Source organism: Ornithorhynchus anatinus, chromosome 17 (genome assembly GCF_004115215.2).
Source record: "Ornithorhynchus anatinus isolate Pmale09 chromosome 17, mOrnAna1.pri.v4, whole genome shotgun sequence".
Classification (NCBI taxonomy): domain Eukaryota; kingdom Metazoa; phylum Chordata; class Mammalia; order Monotremata; family Ornithorhynchidae; genus Ornithorhynchus; species Ornithorhynchus anatinus.
This window is the reverse complement of record NC_041744.1, coordinates 9,384,759-9,406,227: the sequence shown is the minus strand read 5'-3', so window position 1 is coordinate 9,406,227 and position 21,469 is coordinate 9,384,759. Positions and strand designations below refer to the sequence as shown.

General features: G+C 56.6%; 2 protein-coding genes across 2 annotated transcripts; both read right to left on the bottom strand.

Annotated features, from left to right (window-relative positions):
• Positions 1-2,443: 2,443 nt before the first annotated feature.
• On the bottom strand, positions 2,444-12,378 carry PIGS (phosphatidylinositol glycan anchor biosynthesis class S). Its single transcript, XM_001507150.3, has 12 exons — positions 12,342-12,378; positions 10,202-10,341; positions 9,431-9,542; positions 9,152-9,241; positions 7,866-7,957; positions 7,018-7,225; positions 6,586-6,728; positions 5,491-5,605; positions 5,122-5,267; positions 4,789-4,889; positions 4,458-4,668; positions 2,444-4,004 (listed from the first exon to the last, which is right to left on the bottom strand). Exons 1-12 carry the CDS (start codon positions 12,370-12,372, stop codon positions 3,729-3,731), a joined length of 1,665 nt encoding a protein of 554 aa, XP_001507200.2. The 5' UTR covers positions 12,373-12,378; the 3' UTR covers positions 2,444-3,728.
• Positions 12,379-15,343: 2,965 nt separating this feature from the next.
• On the bottom strand, positions 15,344-20,751 carry ALDOC (aldolase, fructose-bisphosphate C). The gene is made up of 9 exons (XM_001508509.5): positions 20,554-20,751; positions 18,237-18,358; positions 17,859-18,070; positions 17,425-17,479; positions 17,152-17,312; positions 16,920-17,003; positions 16,545-16,719; positions 16,189-16,388; positions 15,344-15,927 (listed from the first exon to the last, which is right to left on the bottom strand). The coding sequence occupies exons 2-9, from the start codon at positions 18,346-18,348 to the stop codon at positions 15,832-15,834; spliced, it is 1,095 nt and encodes a 364-aa protein (XP_001508559.1). The 5' UTR covers positions 18,349-18,358; positions 20,554-20,751; the 3' UTR covers positions 15,344-15,831.
• Between the last annotated feature and the right edge of the window lie 718 nt (positions 20,752-21,469).

Here is a 21,469-nt window from a genome sequence, read left to right as displayed (position 1 = left end):
ACAGCGCTGTACTAAGCGCTTGGGAGCGAACGATGTAACACGTTGGTAAACACGTTCCCGGCCCACAAGGAGTTTACGATTAGAGGGGGAGACCGTCATTAATAGAAATAAATTACAGTTATGAACATTAGAGCTGTGGGGATGGAGAGTAAAGGTGCAAATCAAAATATGAGGGTGAGGCAGAAGGGAGTAGAAGAGGGTTGATTAGAGGGAGGGGATTGAGGGGACACGGTGGAGTCAGAGAAGGGTAAGGGTTATAAGAGAGTTTATTAGCAGCAATAACTGCTTAATCTGTAAATTCCTGTGATTGATGAATTGAATGCAGTCTTTGGGTCCTTGAGGATAGAGTTTAGGAGGAGGAGGAGGGTGACATAGCCAAAAAAAGGATGCAGGCCCGGGAGTCAGAGGACCTGGGTTCTAGTCCCAGCTCTCCCCTGACCTTGGGCGAGTCACAACTTCTCTGTGCCTCGGTTTCATCAATGGTAAAATGGGGATTCAATACCAGTTCTCCCTCCTACTTAGACCATGAGCCCCATGTGGGACAAGGACAGCGTCTGACTTAACATGTATCATGTAACATTTAACATCTCCTGACAGTGAGAGCGTAATAAGCACTCAATAAATACCATAAGACCTGGGCCATGCTGCTTCTCTTCCTTTGGCTGCCAAGGTTAATCACTTCCTTCCCCTAGGACTCTGGGGCCAGAGAGAGGAAGAGATACCCAGTGGTAGATGGAAAGAGGGCCAGCAGCCCCATAGGTTTAGCTTAACATGATGAGAATATTTGAGTTTCTTGCCCTAAGAGTCTCTGAAGTGGGGATTGGTACCTCCAAGAGGAATTATAGGATGTCCTTCCCTGGAATGTCTTTGGGGGTGGGTTGGGAAATCCAGAGCCAAGGAGGAACTGCCTAGGATTTATAGCACTTAATAGCCTTCAGCCCCACAGGTCTTATGTACTTTTTTGCTGTTCATTTATATTAATATCTGTCTCCCCTCCTAAACTGTAGGCTCCTTATAATCAGGGAACATGTCTACCAACTCTGCATTGCACTCTTTTAAGTGATCTGTACAGTACTCTGCACACGGTAAGCACTCAATAAATAACGAGGACACTATGTCGGCCGGCACAGGCAAATACCACAGCTCTAGGCATCGAGTAGCCTCTTGCTCCCATCCTCTTTGAAGGTAAGGTAACTCTGGCATTTACTAAGCCCTGATTCTGGGTCATGCAGAAGGCTGGATTAACAGGATAATCAGATCAGACGCGGCCCATCCCCCAGAGGGCTCACGAGAAGCAGTATAGCCTAGTGGAGAGCGCCCAGGCCTGGGATTCAACAGGACCAGGTCCTAATCCTGGCTCCGCCTTTTGCCTAGGTGACCTGGAGCAAGTCATTTCACTTCTCTGGGTCTCGGTTTCCTCATCTGTAAAATGGAGATTCACTAGCTGTTCTCCCTCCCCCTCAGAGGGCGAACCCCATTGGGTCCGGCCTGATTATCTTGCATCTACCCCTGTGCTTGGCACATAATAAGCACTAACAAATTCCACAGTTATTATCTAAGAGGTAGGAAGAGCAGGTAATAACCCTATTTTACAGATAAGGAAACTGAGGCACATGGACTCAACCAAGGTCATTCAGTGGCCAGGGACAGAATTGAAATTAGATCCCAGGTCTCCTGCCTCCCAATCTCATGCTCCTTTCACTGGGTCATGTTGCAAAGCAACTTCAGGAAATTCGATCAATGATCCATTCCCTCCTGATCAGATTATTAAGTCCTTATATTTCTTTTTATAGCATTTAAGTGCTTATTACGTGCCAGGCACTGTACTAAGTGCTGGGGTCGATATAAGTTAATCAGGCTTTGCAGTATCCCAGTCTCACAGAGGACTCACAATCTTAATCCCCATTTTACAGATGAAGTAACCGAGCCATAGAAAATTTAAGTGACTTGCTCAAGGACACACAGCAGACAAGTGGCGGAGCCGGAATTAGAACCCAGGTCCTTCTGTCTCCCACGCCCATGCTCTATCCACTAGGCCATGCTGCTATAGAAACACTATACCTCAAGTTGGCTAATAATATTTACAGGATTTGTTAGCACTTAGGAGGTGCTCAACTGTCAGGGTAGGAACAAGATAATCAGGACAGACACAGCCCCCGTCTCAAACAGAGCTCAAAATCAGAGGGTGATAACACTTAGTGAATCCCCATTTCACAGATGAGGAAACTGAGGCCCAGCGAAGTCCAACGGCTTGCTCAAGATCGCACGGTGGCCAGAAGCGGAACAAGTCATAGAACCCAGGTCTCCTGCCTCCCAGGCCCGTGCTCTTTCCCCTAGGCCATGCTGGATGCCCCCCTTGGCTGGTTCTGTACAATCCTTGAGAGAAAGAACCGTCTCAACTCTCCAGTCTGGACTTTAAGCAACTAGGATAGTTCTGGGCCGCTTGAAAGCTCAGTATGCACTTGTTTATTGGCTGGACCAGAAGCGAGTGAAGCGGGGGAAGGCCGGGTGGGGAGCGTAACAGTTGGTTCAGGCCCAGAGCCCACTAGCAGCAGATGGCAAATCAGGCTGGAACGTAGAGATCTCAGCGCCAGCGGGAGGGGAGGAGTCAGAGATCAACAGAGCACATGGGAGCGAGGGAGGGGGCAGGACAGCGGCCCTTCCTTGGAACCGGGGGGAGGATCGGAAAGGATAAGGTCCGGCACACAGTCCTGGACGACCCCCTCTGCGCCCCGGGTTCCTTCAACCCAAGGCCAGTGGAGATCAGGAGGTAAGGGACAGGGAGGACATACAGGACTCTACACTAACCCTCCCACGTCCCGCCTCGCCGCCCCCTGCCACGATGGCGGCCGGTCCAAACGAGGCCGGATTGGGGTCGACACTGCGAAGGGGTCCGGGGGCAGGGGAGGTGCCGTGGCCCACCAGATTGGGGGGGAGAGGGGGAAGAGAGAGGGGGCGGGGGAGCCAGAACGGAATCAAAGCCCGGAGCAGATCCAGGCTTTACCATCGCGGCCCTGCTCTATCGCGGCCACCTCCTCTTCCCACCGTTTATCCAGCCAGCCAGGCCCCAATAGCTCCTCTGAGAAGAAAGGAACTGGACTCCGGCCCCCAGTGCCACCCAGCCCCTTCCCAGCTCCCACCCCTCTTGCCACCATCTTGGGGGGCCCCTGACCTACCCGGCTCTGCTCCCAGCACCGTGGGTTCTGAGAGCCACCAATGCACCATTTTCTCCCACCCTCCTCGGGTCAGCGCCGGAGAGGGAGCCAGGCAATCGCCGGGTTCAGCCTTCCAGTCAGTCCTGGCTCCGTGTGCAGGACCCCACTCCAAGGGGCTGGAGGAAAGCAGGCGCAGATGGCGGGGCCTCTGGGGATTTTATTCCCCACGGCCCCAGGCTCGGCCCCTCACCCAACCCTCGTCTGGCCAGTGTGACTGCAAATGTCAGGGAGAGCGCGGGAGGTAGAGCGGGAGACGATCGAGACGGGGCTGGCGTGACCCCGGAGGGCTGAGTCCAGAGACCGACGCCTCGCCGGCCTGAGGGCTGGAGTCCAGGGTTGGCACCCTGGTCGCCCTAGGAGAGTGGGGCCCTCACCCCGTCTCTTCAGGCACCCGGGGGCTGGAGGCAGCTGGTTCAGGCCTCTCTAGGTCCCCCGGAAAGGAGACGACCCAATCCGGTCTCTATGAATGGAAGGCGGAGGCGTCCCCCCTCGCCCGTCCTCCGCCGGGCGGTCTCAGTCCGTCTTCAGGGACTCCTTCCGGGCCTGCCGAGCTTCGCGGAGGATCTTCACCAGTGACAGCAGGATGGGCACGGCCATGGGCAGGAAGAGGGGGATGTAGATGGCGAACTTCTGGTCGTCGGGGAAGTAGAGCAGGTGCAGGAGGGAGGGGTCGAAGAAGGCCCTCTCTGATGAGGTCACCGCCGTCCGGCTGGCCTGGAAGGCGGGGCCCAGCCGGCCCGCCTCTAGCTCTGCTGCTGCGCTCTGGGCCGCCTCCACCGCCTGGTACACCTGGCGGTACAATCGAGATCGGGGAGAAGAGGAGGAGAAGAGAAAGGGGGCCATGGTCAGGAGAACCGGGGGCTGGGACGCAAGAGAACCACGGTCCAACCTCAGCTCTGGCCAAGAGCTCTGCGAGCCCTGGGGCAAGTCGTCTCTGGGCCTCCGTTTCCCCACAAGTCAATGAGGGTAAGCCCTGCCCCTGTTGACTTTTCTGGGTTGTTTTACCGAGAACTTTGGGGAAAGAGAGGGACATGGGAAGGGAACCCTCCAGAGATGGCATTTCTTATCTCTCAGCTGAAACCCTAAGTATACGACTCTCTCAGTCTCGGTTTCCCCCTTTGAACACCGGGAAGCATGAGCATTTCCACAGGAGGAAAACAAGCCAGCGAGCTGCTCCTCTCCTGGCAGGGGCAGTCGTCCCCCGGCACCAGGGAGGATCCCCCGCCCCTTCCTCCGACCCACCTCCGAGGCCACATCGTCCTTGATGACAATGTTCCCGATCTTGTCCAGCAGCTGGGCCAGAGAAGTCAGGGTGGTGGCCACTGTGGCAATATTCTCCACGGTCCGGGCCCACAGCAGCCGGTCCAGCTCCCAAGCCGCCAGCCCCTCGTTCCCCGGGTTCTCTAGCTGGAAGTCGGCGGGCACCTGTGCCTGGGAGATCCCGAAGAGCAGCCTGGGAGGGGTGGGAGGAGGGGGAGGGGAGAACGATGGTGTGACGGGGACCCAGCGGAGCTGCTCCCCCCCTACCCCGCCCGGGTTGGCTAGGGTCCCTAAAGGAGGGGGCGGTGCTCACCGCAGCTGCGCCAGGAACACTTCCATCACTCGCACCATGTCCACCTCCACCCGCACGGGCAGCTCGGTGGCATTGCTGGCACTGAGGTCCACGTTATAAATCTGGGGAGGAGCGGAGAAAAGAGGGAGGGGTTTAGGACTGTGCCCTCCGGCCCCTCCGATCGAGCCTGGACCATTCCCACGCTCTCCCTGGCCCAGGCTGGCCCCCGGCGGTGGGGGCAGGGACTGGGGCAGGCACAGAACCCCGGATGACCCCGGGGCGGCACGCACCTGTCCGCAACGGCATCCCCCCGCCCGGCTCCACCCCCCCGGGAGGCGGAGTGAGGCCCCATACCATGATTCCGCCCCAGCGGGGACTGTGGAAGGCGTTGGTGGCGACGGGGGCTCCGTCCTTGTCTTGAATGTACAGAGGGGAATGGGATCGGTCGGGGACGTACAGGAGAAAGTTGAGCACCGGGTAGAGAGAGGCAGCGCTGGAACCTGAAGGAGAACGAGAGAGTGAAGGATTCTGAGAAGTCCAGGGCAGGTGGCCCACCGGCTCCCCAAAGAAGGTCCCAGCCCTTTTCGGGCCCCCCTGCCACATACCTCCAGCCCTCCCCAGCCCCCCCAAGCACCCCACCACCCCCATCCACATCCCGGGAGAGAAGAGCTGACCACCCCGGAGGCCGGAGAGGGGCCTTGGGTCCCCGGGAACGGCCCTCACCCAGCCGGGCCTCCACAGGGTTGATGACATGGGGGAGGCTGTGAACTGGCAGTACGTAGCTGGCTGAGGCGGTGTCATAGCGGGGAGTCACCCCCAGCATCGCATAGTACAGGATCTGGGAGGGGAAGAAGGGAGACTGGATGAAGTCCCAGAAAGGGGGCGGTTAGGGAGAGGATGATGATGACGGCATGTGCTAAGCACATACTAGGGGTGAAGCTCTGTTCTAAGCAGGGAAGATATGAGCTGATCAGGTTGGACACCTTCCCTGGCCCACAAGGGGCTCACAGTCTGAATGCCCATTTTACAGATGAGGTAACTGAGGCCCAGAAAAATGAAGTGACTTGCCCGAAGTCACACAGTAGACAAGTGGCGGAGGCGGGACGAGCACCCAGGTCCTTCTGACTCTCAGGCCTGTGCTCTATCCGCTAGGTCACGCTGCTTCCCTAACTCGGGAAGTCAACAGAGGAGTGGCACGGGCTGCTGAGCCCATTTTCTCCTGGCCGCTCCCAGAGAGGGCCACCGGGCTTGGATTGGGTGGGCTGGGCTGGGGTTCCCTGGGGCACCCTCACCCATCGACCGGGGCCCCACTCCTGATCGCTGTTTCTTGGCCCCTGGCAAGCCCTGGGTCAAACCAGGCCCCCAGGTACATAATAACAGTTACTGTGGCTATTTGTTAAGCACTTACTATACGCTAAGCACTCTGTTAAGTAGACACAATTTGGACACAGTTGCTGTTCCACATGGGACTTATATGGTTATATCATATTCTCCCAAGCGCTTAATACGGGGCTCGGCCCACAGTGTGTGCTCAACAAATACCATCGACTGACTGACTGAAAAAGAGGAAGAGGTATTTCACCCCCATTTTTCGGATGGAGAAGTTAAGTGACTTGCCCGGGTTCCACAGCGGTGAAGCGGTAGGTCCGTGCTCCTCCCGCACAGAACAGGGACTCAGTAGTAACCGTCCCCCGGGACCCCTGAGGCTGAGAGCGGGTCCCAGCCTCCGAACCTGCCCGCGGCGGGTTGGTCCTCCCCGAGGAGACTGAGGCGGCCACCGGGATCCCGGGCGTCCACGGGGCCGCTCTGTCTGCTCACCTGGGAGTCCACGGAGAAGTTGGCGGCGGGCCGCAGCTTGTCCAGAAAAGGCTGCACGTAATGGCGCACCGCCCCCTCGATGGCCCATCTTACGTCGTGGGACCGGGGATCCGGGTTCAGGAGGCTGAAGGTGATCTCGTAACCTGGACGGGCGAGAGGGTGGCGGTGGAGGCACCGGCCAGACCCCGGGGACACAGAGAATCCGCCTGGCCCGCGGGGGTCCACCTCGGCTAGGCCAAGCCAGACGAGGCTCTCGCCGTCAGAGACGGAAGGTGAGGCCGGACCGACTGGTGGCGCGCCCCCGTCGCCGCACGGCTGCCGCCTGGTCCCCAGACCCCATGACGGGAATCTGCAGGATCGCAGAGAGTGGGAACCGGGAGGGACCCACCCCTCTCCCACATTCCCCGGAGAGTGCCGCGCCCAGTTCCCTACCCAGGCTGGACTTGAGCGGCCGCCGGCGGTCTGAGCTCCACTTGTCCCCAGAGAGGCGATCGGCCAGGGCGGCCGCAAGGACGTCGTCGGTGACCGACGTGGCCTGGATCACCTGCTGCACCCGCTGCTCCACCAGCGCCAGGGCCTGCTGGCCCCTCGCCCCCCGGACCACTGCGCCCCGCCGCTTCCCCACGTAGCCCATCACGTCCTGCCCGGGATCGGAAACAACAGAGGGGGAGAAGCCAGGCCTGAGAGCCACATTCTGACAGGACCCGGCAGCCCCCCGCCCCTCTCCCCGAAAAGAGCCACTCCCAGGTTTCCCTTCAGGCCCCGGAGAAGACACTTTTTCCACGTGGGGCAGAATTCGGGGAAAGGGACTTTGGTGTGGCAAGGAAAATTTAAGTGAACTAACAGGGCAAACTTCCTGGAAGCGAGAAACTCAGGAAGAGGTAGTCGAGGGAGACGGCGGCTTCGGCCACCTGTGGCAACAGGGGAGACACTCGCCTTCCTGACTGGGAATCGGGGCAGACCAGGTGAACCCCGGTTGGTCCCGCCCCTGCTCCATCTGCACCACTGCCCCTCCTTCCCTCTGCTCAATCCAGGGGCCTGGAGAGATTCCTGAGGCTGGGGAATGCCAGGCAGCGAAGCCCAGGAGGGAACGGGGAAGGCTCCCAGACGGAACCCAGTGTCAAGCAGACATCAGCCCCAAAGGGGAGGCCGCGTCACGGGGAGGCCCCGCACTTTCGCCGGACCCTGCAGAACCTTGAACCCGGGGGTGCTGAGAGGCCCAGCCAGCCGGTCCTGGGAGTGTGGGGAGCAGGGTGGGGGGGACTCAGGGATCGGTCTACCTGGGGGAGCAGCGAGGAGGCTTCGGGGACCACGTACACAGTCAGCATGCCCTCCGGGGCCTCCTGCACCAGTGATAACACAGCATCAGCCTCTGGAGAGGGCAACAAGTGTCAGGGAGGAGAGGGCTCCCGCCCTCTAGTCCTCCCTACCCCCTTAACCTCTGACCCCATCCTACCTCCCCAGATGCCCTGGGGCCTAGAGGTCAAGAGACCTGGGATCAATTTCTCAATTTCCTCTAGACTGAAAGCTCGTTACGGGCAGGGACCATGTCTTCCAACTCTGTTCTGACGTACTCCCCCGAGCGCTTAGCCCAGTGTTCTGCAGATGGTAAACCTCAATAAATACAGAGGATTAATTGGCTGAACTTCTGGCTTGGCCCCTGACACACCAAGGGTCTTTGGGCACATCTCTTAACACCATAATAAAAAATTGTGTTTGGCACAGTGCAAAACACCACACTAGATACACGATATATTTTCGTTACCCTATTTATTTTGTTAATGAATTGTACATCGCCTTGATTCTATTTAGTTGCCATTGTTTTTACGAGATGTTCTTCCCCTTGACGCTGTTTATTGCCATTGTTCTTGTCTGTCCGTCTCCCCCGATTAGACTGTAAGCCCGTCAAACGGCAGGGACTGTCTCTATCTGTTGCCGACTGTTCATCCCAAGCGCTTAATACAGTGCTCTGCACATAGTAAGCGCTCAATAAATACTATTGAATGAATGAATAAATACTATTGAATGAACGATCGTCATTTGAACAGAGTCCCTGTCCCATATGGAAATAAGGGGGAGGGAGAACAGGCACTGAATCGTCATTTTACAGGTGAGGAAACTGAGGCACAGAGCAGTTAAGTGACTTGTCCATGGTCCCACAGCTGGCAAGTGACAGAGCCGGTATTAGAACCCAAGTCTCTGGGCACCCAGCCCTGTCCACCCGACCTCCATTCCCATGGTCTTTCCACTAGGCCACTCTGCTTCACTATATCCCCCTAAGCCTTAGTTTCTCCACTATAAAATGGAGAGAACACACTCCACTAAAGCTTTCTGCCTTCTGGAGACAAGAAAATTTTAAAAAGTGTGATCATTGATGTGAAAGCACTTTACTCTCCCCCAGTAAACTGTAAGCTGTGGACAGGAAACAGGTCTTCCAGTTCTGATACAAACGCTTAGTACAGCACTCTGCACATAGTAAGCGCTCAATAAATACGACCGACTGGTTTGCACTGTGCAGAAGAAGAGTGAAACAAGAACCCAAACTAGTGGGACTTAAGAGTGCTACCTTGCACATTGGCGAGGCCCAGAGCCACTTCCTCCTGGTCTATGGTGTTCCGGTAGGACTTCTCAAAGAGGCAGTTGATGGTCATTTTGTCTGCAGGGAGGGGAAGTAGCAGAGGAGGTAATACTGACCCAATCTCCCAAATGCCTGAACCCACCCCCACCCCTCCAGCCCAACCGTCTCGGAGCAGCGGAGCTCAGCTTCCTGCACCGTGAGGACCCCCATCTCCCGCCCCCCAAAGTCCAAGGATTTGGCCAGGGCAGGGGCACTGGGCTCACTCACAATTGAGGGGGATCTTTCTCTCCTGGGTGTCTGTGTAAGGCAGCTTCCTCTGGGCCTCAATGGGCAGTGCCCCCTTGGCAAAGACCACTGAGATGGGTACAGTCAGCTGGAGCTGGGAGGGAAAGAGGGTCAGGGGCTTAGCAGGGGCTTCCTCCTTTCCATCATCTTTAAAGCACTCAAATCAACTTGTCCCCTCCTACCTCACTGATCTACTACAGCCCCTGCACACTTCGCTCCTCTAGCACCAGTTTCATCACCGTGCCTTGATCTCGTCTCTCTCTCTCCCCTAACCCCTTCCTCAGTTCTCCCACTAGCCTGGAACACTCTCCCCCTCCATATATGCCAGACCACCACCCTCCTCACCTTCAAACCATTATGGGACGTCTCCTCCAAGAAGCCTTCCCTAAGCGCTCTTTTCCCCGGCTCCCTCTCACCTCTGCATCCCCCATCACTTGGATCTGTGACCTTTGAGCACCACCCTCAACCCCACAGCACTTATGTACACATCTTTAACGTTATAAATTATTTATATTAATGTCTGTCTAGTCCTTCTAGTCCGTAAGCTCGCTGGGGGCAGAGATCATGTCGGCCAACTCGGTTGTGGTCTCCCAAATGCTTAGTACACATAGTAAGCGCTCAATGAATACCGTCGATTGACTGGCATCATCTTTTTCCCTACAACCCAAAGGGGGTTCTTGGTCCTCCTCCAGCTCCTTCCGGCCCCCGCCTCCCGTCCAGACCCGACGCTTGAATCCGGCCGCCCGGCCTTACCCGCAGGTCGCCCAGCTGGCTGATCTGGCTGTAGGGCAGGGAGGCCCGGTACGTCTCCGTCGTCTTCCACCACAGGGGCAGCCCCACCACGATGGCCACGGTAGCGAATGACAGCGCTGCGTACTTGCCCCGCACCTTCTCTGGGGGGCCGGGGGGGGACCGGGGAGATTGGGGTGAGAGGGGGAGGTGGAGGACCCCAGCCCTCCCTCGATTTTATAACTGTATGGAAGTAAAACATCACTCCCCACCTGCCTTTCCCAAACTACAGCCCCATTCCCTCTCATCCCCTAATTAATCCCCTTCTCCTCTGATCGCTTCCCGGGCCGGGGGTGGGGAGGGGGCCTTCAGAACTCCCCACCCAGGGGTCCCACCACTCTTCCCAGGCCCTGCCCTTTCCCCCACCTTCCCACCAGACTCCCTTTCTCACACAAGGTCTCGTCGGCCCCACCCAGACCCCACTCCCTCCCCACCCAGGGGTCCCACCAGCCTTCCAGGCCCCACCCAGAGATAAAAATAATAACAATAATTGTGGTATTTAAGCGCTATGTGCCCTCTACTAAGCGCTGGGTGGATACAAGATGGTTTGGACACGGTCCATGTCGCATTCACCTCCTCTGGGAGGCCTTCCCAGACTGAGTCCCCCTTTCCCCTCTCCCGCCCTCTGCTCTTCCTCCTTCCCCTCAGCACCGTGCATATGTTATTTATTACCCCTTTATTTCAATAAATTTATTTCACTATTTATTTCGCTAGATAGGCAGCAAGGCTCGGTGGAAAGAGCCTGGGCTTGGGAGTCAGAGGTCACGGGCTCTAATCCCGATCCGCGACCTGTCAGCTGGGTGACTTTGAGCAAGTCACTTAACTTCTTGGCGCCTCAGTTACCTCATCTGTAAAATAGGGATTAAGACTGTGAGCCTCGTGTGGGACGCCCTGATCACCCTGTATCTACCCCAGCGCTTAGAACAGTGTTAGGCACATAGTAAGCGCTTAACAGATACCAACATTATGTCCGCGCTAGATTGCTTGTTTTGTTCTGCTGTCTGTCTCCCCCGTTTCGACTGTGAGCCCGTTATAGGGATTGTCTCTGTTGCCGAATTGTACACTCCAGGCGCTCAGTACGGTGCTCAGCACATAGTAAGCGCTCAATACTATGGAACGAATGAATGAATGGGGGTCACACTCTTAACTGCTCTGCACACAGTAAGCGCTCAATAAATACGACTGAATGAATCCCTCTTTTACAAGCAAGGTAACTGAGGCCCAGAGAGTTAAGGGACTGACTCCTACTGCCTACTTGTTTTGCTGTCTCCCCCGTTTAAACTGCGAGCCCGTCGTTGGGCAGGGATGGTCTCTGTTGCCCAGTTGTATATTCCCAGCGCTCAGCCCAGTGCTCTGCACCTAGGAAGCGCTCACTAAACTGAGAAGCAGCGTGGCACAGTGGAAAGAGCCTGGGCTTGGGAGTCGGAGGTCATGGGTTCGAATGCCGGCTCTGCCACTTGTCAGCTGGGTGCCTGTGGGCAAGTCACTTCACTTCTCCGTGCCTCAGTTCCCTCATCTGTAAAATGGGGATTAACTGTGAGCCTCACGTGGGACAACCCGATTCCCCTGTATCTCCCCCAACGCTTAGAACAGTGCTCCGCACATAATAATAATAATGTTGGTATTTGTTAAGCGCTTACTATGTGCCCAGCACTGTTCTAAGCGCTGGGGTAGACACAGGGGAATCGGGTTGTCCCACGTGGGGCTCACACTCTTAATCCCCATTTTACAGATGAGGTAACTGAGGCACAGTGAAGTGACTTGCCCACAGTCACACAGCTAAGTGGCCGAGCCGGGATTGGAACCCATGACCTCTGACTCCAAAGCCCGTGCTCTTTAAGCGCTTAACGAATACCAACATTGTTATTATTATTAAATACGACTGAACGAATGAATGGGGGGGGGGGGTCACACGCGAATGAATGAATGAAAGGACCAGTCCAAGGTGACCCAGCTGACAAATGGCAGGGGTAGCATTAGAACCCAGGCCCGTGCCCTCCCCATTAGGCCACGCTGCTACTCTAAGCGGGCCCCCCGGCCCCGGCCCCTGCCCGGCCGGAGGTCCCAAGCCTCCCGGACCCCGGACCCTCCCCCTCCGTCCCACCTGGATCCCCGGCCGCCCCCGCCGCCGCCATCCTCGCTGCCCGCAGCCTCGGTGGGGAAGGGGGAAGAGAGGGAGGGGGGAGGAGGGAGACGCGTAGCCACGCCCCTCCCCGCCGCTCAGCCAATCGGAAGCCATCCCGCCGCCCGATGCGGTGGGCGGGGCCGGAGAGGAGGCGGGGACGATCCCTGATTGGTCGCTCTGGGAGAGGGGCGTGGCTTTGCCAAGTGGGCGTGGTCACGACCCCACACACGAGGCCCCGCCCCCGTTCGGGCCGCGCCCCCTACGGGCCGCGGGGAGGGTCACGCGACCTCGCGGGCGCGCGGACGCGACAAACGCGGGGCGGGGCCGCGCCTCGACGCGGCCTGCGCGGTCCCTCATCGCCTGCCCTATTTCCTCTCCTTGCCATTAATACCTGGGATTATAATAACTGATAATACTTATATTAGTAATGATAATACTAATAGCGATGTTTGATTTATATAATTAATATATCATACACAATAGAACTGCATTATATGTAATTATATCATTAATAATAATAATGTTGGTATTTGTTAAGCGCTCACTATGTGCCGAGCACTGTTCTAAGCGCTGGGGTAGACATAGGGGAATCAGGTTGTCCCACGTGGGGCTCACGGTCTTCATCCCCATTTTACAGATGAGGGAACTGAGGCACAGAGAAGTGAAGTGACTTGCCCACAGTCACACAGCCGACAAGTGGCAGAGCTGGGATTCGAACTCATGAGCCCTGACTCCAAAGCCCGTGCTCTTTCCACTGAGCCACGACATTATATATGATCTATGATGATATCGTTAATAATTAATATGATGCTGATGTTAGTAATCATAATACTAATGTTGATCGTGTGATTAATACTTATATGACATTATATATATAGATATAATCGATATATATCTATAATATATAGATAGAGATATAGTTATATCTGATTGCTGTTATTAATAATACGATTAATAATTATATTGCCTATTATATATCATGTAGTTATATTGCATATGATTATATAATCCGACATTATATATAATTAATATAACAGTGATATTAGTGATGATCCTACTAATATTGAAAATCGGTTTATATAATCAATAATTATATAACATATTGTATATGATATGATTGCATTGTGTATAATTATATCATTAGACATATATAATATAAGTAATGATCAATGTGATACTGATATTAGTCATTATAATGCTAATATTAGTATTATGCGAATAATATCATGCTAATAACTGAATAATAACAGTCGTGTTTATTGAGCGCTTATCGTGTCCAAAGCACTCTACTAAGCGCCGGGGAAAGTCCACCACACCATCACATTCCCTGCCCCCAACAATTTATTAAGCGCTTATTGGGTGCGGAGCACTGTGCTCACCTTTGGGAGAGCACCCTGCAGCGGAGGGGGTCGACGCATTCCCTGTCACAACCAGTGCTATTTATTGAGTGCTGTACTAAGCGCTTGGGAGGAGGCAATAATAATAATGACGGTATTTGTTTAGCGCTTACTATGTGCTAGGCACTGTTCTAAGCGCTGGGGTAGATGCAAGGTGAGCAGGTTGTCCCACGTGGGGCTCACAGTCTTCATCCCCATTTTCCAGATGAGGTCACTGAGGCCCAGAGAAGTGAAGTGATTTGCCCAAAGTCACACAAGTGGCAGAGCCGGGATTAGAACCTATGACCTCTGACTCCCAAGCCCGGGCTCTTTCCACTAAGCCACGCTGCTTCCCCTAATGGGGATGGGGAAAGAGGACACCATCCCTGCTCCCAGAGTGGAGTCCTCTAGACTGTAATAATAAGAAGAATTATTATTGGGGTGTTTGTTAATTGCTTACTGTGTGCCAGGCCCTGCACCAAGCATTGGGGTGGATACGAGCAGATCGGGTTGGACACGGTCCCTGACCCACGTGGGGCTCACGATCTCAATCCCCCTTTTACAGATGAGGAAACTGAGGCACAGAGAAGTGAAGTGGCTTCCCCGAGGTCACACAGCTGACAAGTGGCAGGGTCAGGATTAGAACCCACGACTGCTGACTCCCAAGCCTGTGCACTTTATGCTGAGCCACGTGCTATGAGTGAACGAGGGGCACTTGGGGCCCCCTTCCGGGGCAAGGAGAGTCTGGAGGATTTTTTGGGGTGGGGTGGGTTGTCTTGTTTTTAATGGTATTTGTTAAGTCCTTACTATGTGCCAGGCACTGTACTGAACGCTGAGATAGATGCAAACTAATCAGGTTGGACACAGTCCATGTCCCACGTGAGGCTCACCATCTTAATCCCTTTTTTACAGGTGAGGTAAATGGAGGCATAGAGAAGTTAAGTGACTTGCCCAAGGTCACACACAAGACAGTAATAAGAATAGTATTTGTTAAGCGCTTAATATATGCCAAACGCTGTACTGAGCACTGGCGTAGACACAAGATAATCGGGTCCCACATGAGGCTCACAGTCTAAGTAGGAGGGCGAACTGGTATTGAATCCCCATTTACAGATGAGGGAACTGAGGCACAGAGAAGTTAGATAACGTTGGTATTTGTCAAGCGCTTACTCTGTGCAGAGCGCTGGGGTAGATACAGGGTAATCAGGTGGTCCCACGTGAGGCTCACAGTCTTAATCCCCATTTTCCAGATGAGGTCACTGAGGCCCAGAGAAGTGAAGTGACTTGCCCACAGTCACCCAGCTGCCAAGTGACAGAGCCGGGATTCAAACCCATGACCTGTGACTCCCCAGCCCGGGCTCTTTCCACTGAGCCATGCTGCATCCCCGCCTAATGACGGGCTCCCAGTCGAATCGGGACTCACAGTCCCATCTGATTAGTTTATATCTTCGGCGCTTAGTTCAGCTCCTGGCACACCGTAAGTGCTTAACAGATACCACTTTTTTTAAAAAGTATCCAGCACCGAAACCCCCGCTCCCCAGTCCCACACAGGCCCACGCGCACATGTGCCACCCTCGGGAACTGACTCACACTAAGGGCTAGAGACGGCGCTAGCGGACTTCACTACCGTTTATTAATCCAGAGGCTAAAGGGCACTTGGAGGTGCACAGACACAAAATGCAGGAGGCAATACTGTCTTCCCCCCCAGACTCCCCTCTCCCACCAGAGGTCAAGGGGAGGGGAAGGGGCAGCCTGACCCCAAAGGAGAAGCAACAGTGTCATGGTGGGGATTGCGAAGGGCAGGCAAGGGTGGAGGCCACGGGAGGGGGGCCGGAATCCCCTACAGATTGCTCCGTCCCCCGACCCAGGGGTCCCCGCCGCCTGCGAGAGCCCCTCTGGGATCCGCTTCCCTCCTCGGCCTCCTGCCCGGAGGAGGGGGCGCAGTGACGCGAGAGACACAGTGGTAAGATGGCGGCCCGGGGACCCTCCCTCCTCTGCTCTTCCCTGGGGCTAGCTGGCTAACGGGCTCCTGGCGATGTCTATGGGCAAAGCTGGGTGCAGGTGGCACGGGCCGGGGAGGGCGCAGGACCCGCTCAGTAGGCGTGGTTGGCGATGTACAGGGAACGTCCAGCTGCGCCCGCGTCCTCTCCGCTCCCCTCATACTTGCCCTGGGCGGCCAGCCCGTTCACCTGTGGAGGGGGAAGAGGAGAGGAAAGGGAGAAGGGGGGGAAAGAGGAGGGGGAGAAGGGGCGGGGGGAGGGTCACCAACTCCCCCTGGGCACCGCCCAGATTCTCAGGCCCGTTCTGGTGAGGGCAGGGGGTCTACCAACTCCCCCAAGGGTTAAGTACAGTGCTGTGCACACAGTAAGTGCTCAGTAGGTACTCTTGATTCATCGATCCCGTGGGCACTGAGACCCTCTTCCCGGTCCCCGCCGGCCCCCGCGCCCCACCTCTGCCCGCTTCACAAACTCCTCCGTAGCGGCGCTCTCGTTTTCCCGCTGTCCGCGCCAGGTGCTGAGGGCCGAAGCTTGCAGTGCCCGCCCGTAGGAGAAGGTCAGGGCCCAGGGCCGCACCAGGGGGCAGCGATTGATGGCATTGAGGTTGATGGAGGCCTCTTCCTCACTCTGCCCACCAGACAGGAAGGTGACACCTGTGGGCAGCATCAATCGATCGCCCTTACTGAGCGCTTACGGTGTGTTTGGGAGAGTCCAATATCACAATCTAACACACACACACACAGAGGTACACGTTAGCACGGGGCCTGGGTCCCAGGTGGGGAGGGGGGGAGGGCGGAGAAGAGCCACACCTGGCACGGCGGGCGGCACAGTGCGCCGTAGGGCAGACACGGTAGCCATGGCAATCTCCTCGGCACTGTACTTGGTGGGGCAGGCGTGGCCAGGGGTCACCATGTTGGGTTTAAGTAGCGTCCCCTCCAGGTACACGTGGTGGTCACTCAAGGCTTTGTACACGGCCGCCAGGACCTGGAGGACATGAGGATGCAGTGCAGGGCGCCGGCCCTGGCCCTGGCACCCTTCCTCCCTCACTCCGTGCCCCCTTCCACCTGTCCTCTCCAGGCCCTTTCCCTGAGTTTTCCACTCCCGTTCCCGGAGCCCTGCTGACAGGCAGGTGGACGGGGTCGACAGGCAACGGTGGGAGGCTGCGGGCCCAGTCCCGGCCTCACCTTCTCGGTGACGTACTGGCAGCGTTTCAGGTCATGGTCTCCGTCAGGCAGGATCTCAGGCTCCACAATGGGCACGATGCCATTCTAAGGGCGAGAGCAGGGGTGGGGCTCAGGGCAGAGAGAGAACCGGAGCCTGCACCCAGCCCCAACGCCGACCGTCCCCCACCCCGTCGTACCTGCCCGACCCAACCTAAGCCTCTCCCTCCCCCAGTGCCCACGACCACCCACCTACCTGCTGGCAGATGCTGGCGTAGCGGGCCAGCACGTTGGCATTCTCCAGGATGGCGAGGGCGGAGGGTGTGTGCTCGCCGATCTTCAACACGCAGCGCCACTTGGCAAAGTCAGCGCCATCCTTCTTGTACTGGGCACAGCGCTCCGAGAGCCCATCCAGCCCTGCAGGGGCGGGGTCAGCCTGGCCCGTGTGCCAAGACCCCCAGCCCAGACTGCCCCCCGGGCTCCCGCCCTCCCACTGCCACCCCCGGCTCTGCCCAAACCGCTCTCCTACCTTGGGTGGTGGTTTCTCCGTCGGTCCCGGCCAGGGGCACCACACCTTTATCAACCTAGCGGGGAGGGGACAAGGAGGACAGACTTTAAATTACATATTATATTTATGTCAATGTCTGTCACCCCCTCTAGACTATAAGCTTGTTGTGAACAGGGAACGTTTCTGCCAACACTTTTATATTGTGCTTGGCACATAGTAAGCGCTTAACGAATACCATCATTGTTATTATTACCCTCCCAAGAGCTTAGTACGGTGCTCCATACACAGTAAGCGCTCAATAAATACCATTGGTGGATTGAAATGCCATTAATTGACAGAGGGGAAAGGGCAGGCATTTGAAGAGACCCTCCCGGCACCCCTCCGCCCCACTGGGCATCCCCATGGAGCCCAGAAGGCGACTTTGCCCTAATGCCCAGCCCCCGGAGGGCCCCCACCTTGATGCCCACGACGATGCCCTTGTCCTGGACGGTGCGGACGAAGGGCGTCCCATCGTCCCCTTTCTGATAGAGGGTCTCGTGGAAGAAGATGACCCCCCCGATGCACTTGTTGATGCGGCTGTCGGCGCTGAGCAGCACCTGGCGATACAGGCGTCGGTTCTCCTCCGTGTTCTCCACCCCGATCTGGCTCAGACGCTTGGACATACTCCCTGTAGTGGGCACGAGAATGCCCCCACCACCATCACCGAGGGGTGGGTAGATGTCCCAAACCCTCCATGTCCCTCCCTCTCTCTTCCCGCTCTGGACGACCGGGGGATCGGGACCCGAGGACCTCCCTCCCTCAGGACCCCCCAGGTCAACATTGCTCTGACTGACCTACGGACTCATCGGCAGCCAGGATGCCCTTGCCCGGGGCCACGATCCTCAGCGCGATGTCCGACAGCTCCTTCTTCTGCTCGGCCGTCAGGGCCGGGTACTGGTGAGGCATGGTGGCCGCTCTGGGAGGAAAGCGAGGCGACTTGGGCCTCGTCTGTGGCCCCTCCTTCCCCTTTTCTCCCCCCACGCCGGGTGGGGACAGTCACCCCACTCTTCTCCCCGCTCCGGGCACAGGTCCTGGCACGGGAAGTGGGAGGTGTCCGGCTGCCCTGGCACGGGCCCCGGGCACTGAAGCGGAGGGAATCCCGCTTGACAGCCGAGAGCCAGGGGCTCCCGCTCCCACGACCTCCCTGACCCAGGCCGGCACTGTGCCTGGTTCCTCAGACAACCCCAGCCGGAGGAATGGCATCGGGACCCCAGACGGGCTTCCTGATGATAATAATCACAATAAAGGTAATTGTGGTATTTGTTAAGTATTTACTATGTGCCAAGCTCTGTACAAACCTGATTATCGTATATCTACCCCAGCACTTAGTACAGTGCTTGGCACAAAATAAGCACTTAACAAGTACCATTTTTTTTTAAATTAAGCACTGGGCACCGACAGACAAGTTAATCAGGTTGGACGTGGTTCCTGTCCCTCACGGGGTTCACAGTCTGAGAGGGAGGGAGAACAGGTGTATAATCCCTGTTTTACAGAAGACAAAACTGTGGCCCAGACAATTTAAGTGACTTGCCCAACGTTCCATGGCAAACGAGTGGTGGAGCCAAAACTTGGCTCCCCAAAGCCTATCAATCAATCAAACAATGTCATTTATTGAGTGCTGCCCAGTCTAGGAGAAGCAGCGTGGCTTAGTGGAAAGAGCACCGGCTTGGAAGTCAGAGGTTGTGGGCTCTAATCCTGGCTCTGCCACTGATCGGCTGTGACTTTGGGCAAGTCGCTTGACTTCTCTGGGCCTCAGTTACCTCATCTGTAAAATAGGGATTAAGACTGTGAGCCTCTTGTGGGACACCCTGATTACCTTGCATCCACCCCAGCGCTTAGAACAGTGCTCGGCACATAGTAAGCGCTTAACAAATAGCATCATTATTATTATCCAGGGCTTCATGGAGAGAGTCTGGAGCAGAGCCTGGGGCCTGGGGCCTGCCCGGAGGAAGTTGCCCCATACAACCTGGCAGACCCAGGGAACCTCTGCACCAGCCTGGGGGGACTCAAGACCACTCTCCTCTGGCCAGCTGGTCAGAAGGACCCTCAGGCAATCCCTGCCAGGGGGCTTGCAAGGAGGGAACAAGGCCCGTTTGGGCAGAGACAAGGCTCCTTCGGTGAGTGCCCTCCTGTTGGCTCTGGAAATCCCAGTTTGGTGCTGGGAGGGGTCGCTCCTCTCCCCTCCAGAGTCCGGGAGGGCAGGGAGGAGGGCGCTGACCGTGCTGGGCGCCTTCTTTCTCTGGCTCCGTCTCGCTGCCCAGAGTGGGCGGAGGAAAAGGGGAGTCTTCAGGGAAGCTCCCTACTCCCTCCCTAGGGCCCCTTCCCCCGAATCCCCTCCGGGGCTGTTAGGCTCCAAAATCCAAGCTGGACCCAGGGGAGGGGAGATGCAAGTGCCACAGAGAAACACGGGGAAGAGTCGTAGTAACAGTAACAGCGTTATCCTGGGGAGACAGAGGGGAGGGACCTGAGAGGATGGTGGTAGGGGTCTTCGCATGAGAGGAATCCTGATGGAGAGGGGAAGCGTCCAGCTGGGTGGTGAAGGAATCGAGGAAATGGAATCGGCCCCGCCGTCGACCCCTGGCCCACCTCCTACCTCTGGCCTGTCCTCCTCACAACTGCCAAACTAGCTCTCTTCCTCTCTTCAAAGCCCTACTGAGAGCTCACCTCCTCCAGGAGGCCTTCTCAGACTGAGCCCCCCTTTTCCTCGGCTCCTCTTCCCCTCCCCGTTGCCCCTAGTCCCTCCCTCCGCTCTGCCCCCTTCCCCTCCCTTGGGTATATCTGTACATATTTATTACTCTCTTTTACTAATAATATATAGCCATAATTCTATTTACCTATTTTGACGGTACTGATGCCCGTCTCGTTGTTTTATTTTGTTGTCTGTCTCCCCCTTCCAGACTGTGAGCCCGTTGTCGGGTAGGGGAGTGTCTCTGCTGCTGAAATGTACTTTCCAAGCGCTTAGTATAGTGCTCTGCACACAGTAAGCACTCAATAAATACGACTGAATGATCAATAGTATTTACCGACCCTGAACGTTGGATGGGGGTGTGAAATTGGGGGGGGGGCGCCCAGAGCCCCTGGCCCTACCCTGGTCCCAGTCCTGCTCCTTACCCAGGCGTGGAAGTGCTGGCCGCCGCTGATGGTGCTGCTGTCTGCTTCTGATGCTTCTGCCCACCAGTGATGGTGCCGCCACCGCCAACCCCGAGCTGTCCCCGGGCTCTGAGTAATGAAGCTGCGGCTGCCGCAGAGCTACGTGACTCCTCTAAAGGCGGAGCCACCGCCTGGCCCTTCCTCCTCCCCGCCTTCCCTCGGCCTGGGCCCGTGGCTTCAGCCGGGACCCAGGGAGCCCGGCCTCTGGAGAGGGCACCCTGGTGACCAGCAGCCTGGCACGTGGCCCCCTGGGCAGTGGGGCCTTCACCACCAGTGGCATCCTCCCTCCCCACTTGGGCTCCTTGTCCTTGGCCTCTGCCTGAGAGCGGCTCCCCGACCCCTGCAGGGCCTGGCGGGGGGGGGAGTGGGGGTGGGAGAAGGGGAGAGTCTGGGCAGAGAAAGAGCCCCATTCTGCTCCGCCGGGCCCTGGGCCAGGGACAGTCTGTTTCCAACACCAGGACAGTGTGGGCACTCTCCTGCCCACCCTCCGCCTGCTCTGCCCTGAGACCAGGCTACCAGAGCCTGGGTCACCCTGTTCCTCCTTGCCCTGACCCCAGCCTCCCCAAGCTGGCTTCAGCCTGGGGCCGTGGGGAGGGGGTCTAAGCCCGCATGCGCCCCTGCTCCCTAAAAGTTTTACTCTCGAAGAGAGAGATCCTAAAGTACCTTAAGGAATTGCCCTGGGATCTGGGACCTTTGGGCATTTGCCCTTCCCCTTATGACACATATGTGCATATCTATAAATTATATAACAAATTATTTATGTTAATGTGTGTATCCCCCTCTGAAGTGTATGCTCACTGGGGGCGGGGAATGTGTCTATCAACTCTGTTGTACGTTCCTGAGCACTTTGTACAGCAGGTGTTCAAAAAATACCACC